This window comes from Bombina bombina, chromosome 3, assembly GCF_027579735.1.
Source record: "Bombina bombina isolate aBomBom1 chromosome 3, aBomBom1.pri, whole genome shotgun sequence".
NCBI lineage: Eukaryota > Metazoa > Chordata > Amphibia > Anura > Bombinatoridae > Bombina > Bombina bombina.
In genome coordinates this window covers 614,608,149-614,620,160 of record NC_069501.1, presented here as the reverse complement: position 1 = coordinate 614,620,160, position 12,012 = coordinate 614,608,149, and the positions used below count along the sequence as shown (strand labels likewise).

Below are 12,012 nucleotides of genomic sequence, written 5' to 3'. Positions count from 1 at the left end.
TACCCAGAGACCACTGCCCAGGTCTCCAAAAAATCCATATGAAGAAGCAAGCGGGTAACAGCAAATTCAATTTAATTTATTATAATAAGACAAACAAGGTGACGTTTCGGGACCTTAATCCCTTAATCATACCATACCTCTTACAAACAAACAAGTGGTTTATATACAGATGTACCACAAGGTGGTGCTAGAGAGCCATTAACCCATTAGTGGTTGGAATTACTATTTCACTATCAGTATATCTAAATTCAATTGTAAATTCCTCTTGAAAATTCTAAAATAAATAATATGCAGATGTAATACTTTAACAATTACCACAATTATGTTTAACATAATCTTGAAAATTCTAAAATAAATAATATGCAGGTGTAATACTTTAACAATTACCACAATTATTGTAATGTTTAACATAATCTGAAACCACCAATGTTATATAAATACAGAAAGATCCCAATCTTTGTTCATTCCTTTAGGTTCAAGACATTCAAGCTCATAAATCCAGTAAGCCTCTCTTTGTTTAAGGAGATTTTCCCTATTACCTCCTCGCCTTGGACTGACAATACTATCTATGATTTGAAATTTTAATTGACTAATAGAGTGGCCTGCTTTTAAATAATGGGCTGCTACAGGGGCTTTAATATTGCCTGTCCGAATATTACTCTTGTGCTCAATGATTCTATCTTTGGCAGCCCTTGTCGATTCCCCAATATAAATCCAACCACATGGGCATTTGATCATGTAAATTATAAAAGAACTTAAGCACGTAAAGAAATTTTTAATATCATATTTTTTACCCGTATGGGGATGATAGAACACTGCCCCCTTAGTCATATTACTGCAACACGAGCAGTTCAGACAGGGGAAACAGCCTTTATTTTTAGAAGTAATGTAGCTAGGCCCTGATTTTTTATCAGAACCAATGTCTGCTCTCACTAATTTACTTTGAATGTTAGTACCTCTTTTAAAGGCTGACATAGGGGGCTGTTGAAATTCAAGAATAGATGGATTGCACTCTGATAAAATGCTCCAATGTTTATTAATGATACATAGTATCTCTTTACTTTGAGCATTATATTGTGATACAAAGATTAGTCTGTCAGACTTCTCATTACCATCTTTATCCTTGCAATTCAACAGCTTAGATCTGGGAATTAATTTAACTGTTTCTATTTCATCAGAAATTAATTTAGGGGGGTAACCCCTTTCAATAAATTTTTTTCCCATTTCAGTCAGTCTTTTAACTAATATGTTCTCATCAGATATAATTTTGCGAACCCGCAACATTTGGCTATGTGGCAATGACTTAAGTAAAGAAGGAGGGTGAGCACTTTCAAATCTTAACAAACTATTCCGATCTGTTTTTTTCTGAAAGAGATCAGTTTTAAAGCTATTATCCTTCTTGATTACTCTCACGTCCAGGAAGTCTATCTGTTCTTCACTCCAAACCAATTTGAACTTAATATAATTATTAGATGAATTTAAGTCATTGACCAAAGATTCCAGGGTTCCAACGTCGCCCAACCAAACACCAAAAATATCGTCGATATAGCGCCACCAAGTGGCGCCATATCAAACAAATAAAGGATTTGAAAAAACAAATCTTTCCTCAAAAAAATTCATAAAAATATTTGCGTAATTGGGGGCGACGTTGGAATCTTTGGTCAATTACTTAAATTCATCTACTAATTATATTAAGTTCAAATTGGTTTGGAGTGAAGAACAGATAGACTTCCTGGACGTGAGAGTAATCAAGAAGGATAATAGCTTTAAAACTGATCTCTTTCAGAAAAAAACAGATCGGAATAGTTTGTTAAGATTTGAAAGTGCTCACCCTCCTTCTTTACTTAAGTCATTGCCACATAGCCAAATGTTGCGGGTTCGCAAAATTATATCTGATGAGAACATATTAGTTAAAAGACTGACTGAAATGGGAAAAAAATTTATTGAAAGGGGTTACCCCCCTAAATTAATTTCTGATGAAATAGAAACAGTTAAATTAATTCCCAGATCTAAGCTGTTGAATTGCAAGGATAAAGATGGTAATGAGAAGTCTGACAGACTAATCTTTGTATCACAATATAATGCTCAAAGTAAAGAGATACTACGTATCATTAATAAACATTGGAGCATTTTATCAGAGTGCAATCCATCTATTCTTGAATTTCAACAGCCCCCTATGTCAGCCTTTAAAAGAGGTACTAACATTCAAAGTAAATTAGTGAGAGCAGACATTGGTTCTGATAAAAAATCAGGGCCTAGCTACATTACTTCTAAAAATAAAGGCTGTTTCCCCTGTCTGAACTGCTCGTGTTGCAGTAATATGACTAAGGGGGCAGTGTTCTATCATCCCCATACGGGTAAAAAATATGATATTAAAAATTTCTTTACGTGCTTAAGTTCTTTTATAATTTACATGATCAAATGCCCATGTGGTTGGATTTATATTGGGGAATTGACAAGGGCTGCCAAAGATAGAATCATTGAGCACAAGAGTAATATTCGGACAGGCAATATTAAAGCCCCTGTAGCAGCCCATTATTTAAAAGCAGGCCACTCTATTAGTCAATTAAAATTTCAAATCATAGATAGTATTGTCAGTCCAAGGCGAGGAGGTAATAGGGAAAATCTCCTTAATCAAAGAGAGGCTTACTGGATTTATGAGCTTGAATGTCTTGAACCTAAAGGAATGAACAAAGATTGGGATCTTTCTGTATTTATATAACATTGGTGGTTTCAGATTATGTTAAACATTACAATAATTGTGGTAATTGTTAAAGTATTACACCTGCATATTATTTATTTTAGAATTTTCAAGATTATGTTAAACATAATTGTGGTAATTGTTAAAGTATTACATCTGCATATTATTTATTTTAGAATTTTCAAGAGGAATTTACAATTGAATTTAGATATACTGATAGTGAAATAGTAATTCCAACCACTAATGGGTTAATGGCTCTCTAGCACCACCTTGTGGTACACCTGTATATAAACCACTTGTTTGTTTGTAAGAGGTATGGTATGATTAAGGGATTAAGGTCCCGAAACGTCACCTTGTTTGTCTTATTATAATAAATTAAATTGAATTTGCTGTTACCCGCTTGCTTCTTCATACCCTAACATTATGCCAGGGATATCCACGTTCCTCACACCAGGATAAATAGGTCCTCCACACCTTATGGTAGATGCGACAAGTGACCGGTTTCCTGGCCTGAAGGAGAGTATCAATCACTCTTTCCGAGAACCCTCTCTTGGCCAAGACTAGGCATTCAATCTCCACGCAGTCAGTCTCAGAGAATCGAGATTTTGGTGAAGAAAAGGACCCTGAACCAGAAGATCTCTGCGACAGGGTAACCTCCATGGAGGAGACAACGACATTCCCACCAGATCCGCAATCAGAATGGTTGCAATCAGAATGGTCGAAGCTTGCTCCTGTTTGATGCAGGCCACCACTCGAGGAAGAAGTGGCAATGGGGGGAAAATGTAAATTAGGTGGAACTCCCAAGGAACCGCTAAGGCATCTATCAGCTCTGCCTGGGGATCCCTGGACCGTGACCCGTATCTGGGTAGTTTGGTATTGAGTCTGGATGCCATGAGATCTATCCCTGTAGTCCCCCATCTGTTGCAAATCTCCGCAAACACCTCGGGAGAGCCCATTATCCCGGATGAAACGATTGCTAAGGAAATCCGCTTCCCAGTTGTCCACACCCGGAATGTGGATCGCTGAGAGCGAGCAGTTGTGGGTCTCTGCGCATTCCAGAATCCAAGACACCTCCCTCATAGCTAGGGATCTTCTCGTTCCCCCCTGATGGTTTATGTACGCCACCAAGGTAACGTTGTCCGACTGGAATCTGATGAAACGGTACGACCCCAAGAGGGGCCAAGCCCTCACAGCAAGGAATATTGCTTGCAGTTCCAAGATATTTATTGGTAGGGTCAACTCCTCTTGAGTCCACCTGCCCTGTGCCTTTCTAGCACCCCAAACAGCTCCCCATCCTGATAGACTTGCATTCATGGTCACAATCTCCCAGGATGGTCTTAAGAAGGATGTCCCCTGGGATTATCCAGAGAGATCTGCTGGGATAGATCTGAGTGATCGACATTCCATTGTCTCAACATGCATAACTGTAGAGGTCTTAGATGGAACCTGGCGAAAGTAATGACATTTATGATGGAAACCATAAGCCCGATCACTTCCATACACCTGGCCACAGATGGCCTTGAGGAGGTCTGAAGGACAAGACAGCTGGACGCAATCTTGGAACATCTCTGATCTGTCAAGAATGTCTTCATATGGACATATGGAATTTATTATCGTACCCTGGAACTCCACCCTGTTGCTGGGAAACAGAGAACTCTTTCTCTTGTTTATCTTTCGCCCGTGGGATCGAAGGAGAAGAGGAAGATCCCTTGAATGGTCCTCTGCGAGACTGCAGGATGGAGCCTAAACCAGGATATCGTCCAGATAAGGAGCCAACGCCATACCTCTGGCTCTCGTTACTGCGAGCAGCGCTCCCAGAACCTTCATAAAAACTCTTGGGGCAGTCGCCATACCGAACGGTAGGGCCACAAACTGGAAGTGTTGGTCCAGAAAAGCGAATCTTAGGAACCTGAAGTGGTCCTTGTTGATTGGCACGTGAAGGTAAGCATCCTTTAAGTTTATTGTCGTCACAAATTGCCCCTCTTGAACTAGGGGTAGAATCGATCAGATAGACTCCATTTTGAACAATGGAACTGACAGAAACTTGTTTAGGCACTTTAGGTCCAGAATTGGGTGGAATGTGCCCTCCTTCTTTGGGACCACGAAAAGGTTTGACTAGTACCTTAGACCCCTTTCTGCTAGGGGTACTGGAACGATTACTCAGAGAGATCCCTCACGCACTCTAGGAAGGTGTCTCTCTTCTCTGGTCGTGAGGATAGGTTTGACAGGAGGAATCTGCCCCTGGACGGATGAGTCTTGAACACTATCCTGTAACCCTGGGTGATAACCTCCAGAACCCAAGGATCCTGTACTTCTCGCATCCAAGCCTCTGTGAACAGAGAAAGTCTGCCCCCCTACTCAATCCAAAGACGGATCAGGGGCCACCACTACATGCCGACTTTGTCTCGGCGTGCTTCTTGCTCTGCTTGGATTTGTTTCAAAAGTGAGCTGGCTTCCAAGATCCCTTGGACTGCTCGGTCTTCGCAGCAGGCTGCTGCGTTGAGACTTGTCCGAACGAAAAGGACGAAAAGTAGAGCCCTTAGGCTTATTCATCTTATTCTGCGTAAGGAAAGCACTCTTGCCTCCCATAACCATGGATATGATAGAGTCTAGCCCTGGGCCAAAAAGAACTTTCCCCTGGAAATGAAGGGATAGTAATCTAGATTTGGAAGTTATGTCCGCAGACCACGACTTTAACCACAGAGCCCTGCGGGCTAGAACCGAGAAACCTGATGTCTTGGCATTCAGGTGAATAACCTGCATATTAGCATCACAGATAAAAGAATTAGCTACCCTTAAGGCCTTAATCTTTTCCTGTATCTCCTCGAGGGGGGTCTCCACCTTGACCATAGCTGACAGTGTGTCACACCAGTAGGCAGCCGCTCCCACTACCGCAGCGATCGCCGCTGCCGGTTGAAAAACAAACCACGTTAGTTGAAACATATTCCTCAACATGGATTTTAATTTTTTATCCATGGGCTCTTTGAACAACAAGCTATCCTCGAGGGGAATAGTTGTCCTCTTTGCGAGTGTGGAGATAGCTCCATCCTCCTTAGGAATGGCCCCCCATAGCTCAAGCTGAGAGTCCGGAACTGGGAACAGCTTTTTAAAAGAGGTAGAGGGAGAAAAGGATGAGCCCAGTTTCTCCTACTCATTCTTAACAATAATAGCTATCTTCACAGGAACTGGAAAGGACTGAGGCACCACCCTGTCCTTGTAAACCCTATCTAGCTTAGGAATTGATGTTTCTTCCGGAAGTTTCGGCGCAAATGCTCCATCTTAAACGTAAAATCTGGCTCCTCCGCAGCCGGAGGTCTAGAAGACGCCTGTGCTAAATATCTTATTCTTTTTAGATATTGCAATCTTATCAAAGCATGTGGAACACAGTTGAGCAGGCGGATCAACCTGCACCTCCTCACAATAAACACAGATATTAGATTTAATTAAAGAGGGGATATCCTCTAACATATCAGAGTCCTCCATAGATTGCACCTTTAATACGGACTAGATAGATTAAAAAGGCACCTTTATAAACCAATGGCCCAGGGCACTCATAACCTCCTATGACCCGGACCACAGAGAAACCGTTACATCTCCCGCAATTGCCGATCAGGAAAGAGGAAGTTGAAGAGGTCACACCCGGTCACATGGAGTGCCATGCAGGACCGCCCCTGCACTATAGAGAAAACGCGCCAAAAAAGGCCGCTCCGATCTACACCTGACTGTTCCACATTGCTAGAGCCTCATCTCACACATGACGCAGAACCAAACACACTAAAGATATTGTGCATCAATCCCCCCTGTTCAATAATCCCCTTTCCAGGGATATTAACCCTTGATTCTACACAGATAAAAGGAGACACACTGTGACCCTGTCTTCTTGCGTTATCATATGTGTATAAATGAAACAATCTTACCAGAATCTATGCCGTGGAACAGGAACATGGCCCTTCAAATGTGACAGTTTAGTAGCATCGCTTCTGACATGGACTTGAGTGCACAAAGCTGGCAGCGAAACTCGTAAACACTGATTGCTTAAGAAGCTGTTAATCTGAGTCAGGATGGTTTCACAGAAAAACTTTCCCTGCATCTCCGGACTCTAACATTCACCCATGCTCTCACTGAGAGGCTGACAGGACTACTTAAAACTCCAGTCCCATTTCGAAGAGTACTACCCTCCATAAGAGACTACTCTGAATTTTCCGACACTTCTCTGCAAACCTCCTGTGACGAAAGGCAAAGAATGACTGGGAGATGAGGGGAGTGGGGAGGTATTTGAGCCTTTTGCTGGGGTGTCTTTGCCTCCTTCTGGTGGCAAGGTTCTTAATCCCCACAAGTAATGAATGAAGCTGTGGACTCTCCTCCCATTAGGATGGAAAACACCTAAGCCAAACGATAGATTGTTACCAAACCACTCCCATATTAGCTATATAAATGGATCATGTACAAATCATGATGCAAAGAAAAATACAATGTACAATGTCCCTTTAAGTGAAAATATTACTGTAAACAACACTGTTTTTCATGCTATGTAGAGATAGAGTTAGATAGAACGGAGTAGGGAAAGGGAACAAGGGTAAAGGTATAGAGATGGATAAAGGTGAAGGAAGCAGAAATAGTCATATTTCAATAGGAGAGAAATCGAATAAGGTAGAGAACAAAGGAAGAATGTGAAACAGAGAGACAATCATATAGATAGATAGATAGATAGATAGATAGATAGATAAGATAGATACTGAGAGATAGATAGAGATACTGATAGATACTGAAAGATACATAGAAACTGAGAGATAGATAGACAGATAGAAAGAGATAAGCTTCTCACCAGTATGAAGAGGCCTTTGTTTGATAAGTTATGATATTCAGGGATGGTAGAAAATACGGAGAGCACCAGGCAGCTGAATACAAGGAAGAATCTGCAGAGAGCACAGGAGAGATATCAAATATACAGAACACAGCTATGAATTACAGGAACAGCTCTAAGGCTGTTTTAAAAGAATATGAACTATTGAAAGTGATTTCACTGTGTATGTTTGTGAAATTAAACACAGAGTGGGATTAAAGCTGCATATATTACATAACAGTGTTACAATAAATCTATACATTTAAATACAAAAACAAAACTGCTACTTGGTTAGCTATAGGTGACCACTCTTACTAAATGGTCTTATTTTAAGCAATGCTATAGTTTTCACGTAATGGTGCTCAGCTTTGGAATGCTTTGTGGAATCAAAGAACAGGAGATTAATGCAACAGCCCCCCATGTACTCATTAGCCTCTTAAAGGGACAGTACACACCTAGATTGTAATTTAGAATGTTTAATTATGCATTGTAAAAAAAAAATTGCGGTATACTTTCATTATTTATTTTCCTTTTTCTGATATTCAAGGCTGATAATCGAGGCTTTTCCATTTCTAATAACTCAAAGTGTACATAGCAGGCTTCACAAGCCTAACCCTGTGCATACTTGTCCCTAATTGGCATTAGCAGAATTGATTACAATGTGTAAAACAATTGAAGCTTAACTAACAAAAGGACTGTCTAGCTATGTCTACTTCAGTAACAAGTCTGGATTGACTCCTCCAAATAAGGCAAGTGGTGGGGGAAAGTTGGCTATTGAAAAACAATTGCAGCAAACAAGGCATTAATTAATTGAAAACATTCACCTAAAATGTTAATTTATTGCAAGATTGTAGAAATAAAGTATTTACTTTATCAAAAATGCTACAATAATTCTAAATATAGCATCATACACATTCTTTAATTTCATAATATAATTTGCCCATACCTCCTCGACCGGGAGGTTGTTACTACACGATGGGAAAGTAGACGCCCCCTTGTTGACTTTGGCTCTTTTCAGAGCTGGATTTATGCCTGTGAAAGATCACCGCACTAAGATCTGTGCAAATCCAAACTTTAGTGTAGTGATCTTTCACAAGCTTAAATCTCCAAAAAGAGCCAAAGTCAACGAGGGGCCGTCTACTTCTGCTCTCAGCAGCTAGGGAAGATGCCAAATGCCCATGTCTAGTTATTACATCAACCTTTCTTTATACAATCTAAAGCTTTGCACTTTACTCCTAAATCATCAACATTTCAACTTCAATTAAAGGGACACTAAAGTCAAAATTAAACTTTCATGATTCAGACAGAGCATGCCGTTTTAAGAGACTTTCCAATTAACATCCATTATCAATTTGTGCTTAGTATTTTTATTTGCACACTTTCTGAGGCACCAGCTCCTACTGGGCATGTATATTCATACACAGTATATATGTATATGAGTCTGTGATTGGTTGATGGCTGTCACATGGAGACTGTAAATTAAAGTAAAATGATGCTCTTGTTGATTATGCAGTTGTACTGTAGTTAATGGTCAAATAATGTTTTTTTCCCCTCTTTTAAATATGTTTTTTAAATAAATACTTTATAGTTATAGTGCTAAGAACAGAAAACTATGCACAGAAGATTGCATTCATGGGCATAAGCAGTATGGGAAATTAATTTCCCCATCAACATAACATAGTATCACTATTTATCTAATCAGCATATTTTTGTATTTTTAAAGCATCATTTTACTATTAAGATATGGATGTAAAAACATAAATTATGCTTACCTGATAAATTAATTTCCATCTGTACGAGGAGAGCCCACGGCTTCATTCATTACTTGTGGGAATACAGAACCTAGCCACCAGGAGGAGGCAAAGACACCGCAGCCAAAGGCTTAAATACCTCCCCCACTCCCCTCATCCCTCGGTCATTCTGCCGAGGGAACAAGGAACAGTAGGAAAAATATCAGGGTATAAATGGTGCCAGAAGAAAAACAAAAGAAATTTAGGTCCACCCAACGGAGAACTTGGCGGGAGTCGTGGACTCTCCTCGTACAGATGGAAATTAAATTATCAGGTAACCATAATTTATGTTTTCCATCTTAATATGAGGAGAGTCCACGGCTTCATTCATTACTTGTGGGAAACAAATACAACTTTGAAAAAGTATGTAAGGAGGACCAGGTAGCTGCCTTACAAATCTGTTCCATAGAGACCTCATTCTTGCAGGCCCAAGAAGAAGCTACAGCTCAAGTTGAGTGAGCCGTATTCCTCTGAGGAGGCTTATGTCCCACTGTCTCATAAGCCAAGCAAATCATGCTTATCAGCCAAAAAGATAGGGAAGTGGAAGAATCCTTCTGCCCTTTGCGCTTCCCCGAATAGACAACAAGCGATGCTGAAGTCTGTTTGAAATCCTTCGTAGCCTGAAGATAAAATTTCAAAGCTTGACCCACATTCAAACTCCAAGGAGGATCAGAATGTCTAAATACAGGCCTAATCCTGGATAGAGCCTGAAAAAAAGACTGTATATCAGGAAGCTCAGCAAGCTTCTTGTGCAACAACACAGATAGAGCCGACATCTGTCCCTTTAAGGAACTGGCGGCACGTCCCTTCTCCAAGCCGTCCTGGAGGAAGGAAAGTATCCTGGATACCCTGACCTTATGCCAGGAATATCCACAAGTCTCACACCAGCGTAAGTAGGCCCTCCCCACCTTATGATAGATGCTTCGGGTGACCGGCTTCCTGGCTTGAATGAGAGTATCAATCACACTCTCAGAAAACCTTCTCCTGGCTAAGACTAAGCATTCAATCTCCACGCAGTCAGCCTCAGATAATCTAGATTGTGCTGCACAAAGGGGCCCTGTACCAGCAGATCCCTGTTACAGGACAACCTCCATGGAGGAGATGATGACATCTCCACCAGATCCGCAAACCACATCCTCCGCGGCCACAACGACGGAGCAATCAGAATAGTTAATGTTTGCTCCTGCTTGATGCGGGCCACTACTCGAGGTAGAAGTGGTAACAGAGAAAATACGTAGACTAGGTTGAATCCCCAAGGCAATGCTAAGGCATCTATCAGTTCTGCATGGGGATCCCTGGACCGCGAGCCGTATCTGGGTAGATTGAAGTTGAGTCTGGACACCATGAGGTCTATCTCCGAATGCCCCCATCTGATGCAAATCTCTGCAAACACTTCAGGGTGAATAGACCATTCCCCCAGTTGAAACGATTGTCTGCTGAGAAAATCTACTTCCCAGTTGTCCACACCCGGGATGTGGATCGCTGAAAGCGAGCAGTTGTGGGTCTCCGCCCACTCCAGAATCCGAGATACTTCCCTCATGGCTAGGGAGCTTCTCGTTCCCCCCTGATAGTTGATGTAAGCCACCGAGGTAATGTTGTCTGACTGGAATCTGATGAACTGGGACGAACCCAGGAGTGGCCAAGCCCTCAGAGCACTGAAGATCGCTCAAAGTTCCAGGAAGTTGATCGGAAGAAGCAACTGACTCCACCTGTCCTGTGCCTTCCTAGCACCCCAAACAGCTCCCCATCCTGAGAGGCTCGCGGCCATAGTCACATAACCAAAATCATGCTTATTAGCCAAAAAGATAGGGAAGTGGAAGAATCCTTCTGCCCTTTGCGCTTCCCCGAATAGATAACAAACAATGCTGAAGTCTGTCTGAAATCCTTCGTAGACTGAAGATAAAATTTCAAAGCTCGAACCACATTTAAACTCCAAGGAAGATCAGAATGTCTAAATACAGGCCTGATCCTGGAAAGAGCCTGAACAAAAGACTGTATATCAGGAAGCTCAGCGAGTTTCTTGTGCAACAACACAGATAGAGCCAAAATCTGTCCCTTTAAGGAACTGGCGGTAAATCCCGGCAAATAATTTTATTTTAGTGTTTGCGGTGCGGCAGGGGCCTCGGTTTAGGGGTTAATAGGTAGTTTATGGGTGTTAGTGTACTTTGCAACACTTTAGTTATGAGTTTTATGGTACAGTTTTGTAATGTAAAACTCATAACTACTGACTTTCAGGTGGTGGTACAGATCTTGTAGTTATAGGCTGTACCGCTTACTTTTTGGCCAGACAGGCAAATTCGTAATACCAGCGCTATGGAAGTCCCATTGAAAAAGGACTTTTTGAAAGGTGCGGTAGTTACGTTGCGTGACAGCCAAAAAGGTGTGCGGTACAGCTATACCTACAACACCTGTAATACCAGCAGTAGTGAAAAAGAGCCATAACGATGCTTTTTCACTCATAACGCACAACTCGTAAACCAAAAGTAATCATTTAAACAGTTTGCTATTTGTTTATCTTCTTCCACTACTCTATCATCATTCTTGAGTCTAACTATCCCTTTGTTAGTTTTTCTCTTTTCACTGATATATCTAAAGAAGGTTTTGTCACCATTTTTTTTTACAGATTGTGCTATTTTCTCTTCTGTGCTTAAACAAGTTTCATTCGAGAAGAGCTCTCG

At 41.1% G+C, this 12,012-nt stretch overlaps 1 protein-coding gene across 1 annotated transcript in view; it reads right to left on the bottom strand.

Annotated features, from left to right (window-relative positions):
- Positions 1 to 12,012, bottom strand: part of KCNQ4 (potassium voltage-gated channel subfamily Q member 4) — a 518,522-nt gene that overhangs the window by 270,479 nt on the left and 236,031 nt on the right. Inside the window, exon 2 of the mRNA XM_053707227.1 lies at positions 7,527 to 7,617. Within this exon, the coding sequence (XP_053563202.1) occupies positions 7,527 to 7,617 (91 nt within the window). The remainder of the gene's footprint in view (positions 1 to 7,526; positions 7,618 to 12,012) is intronic.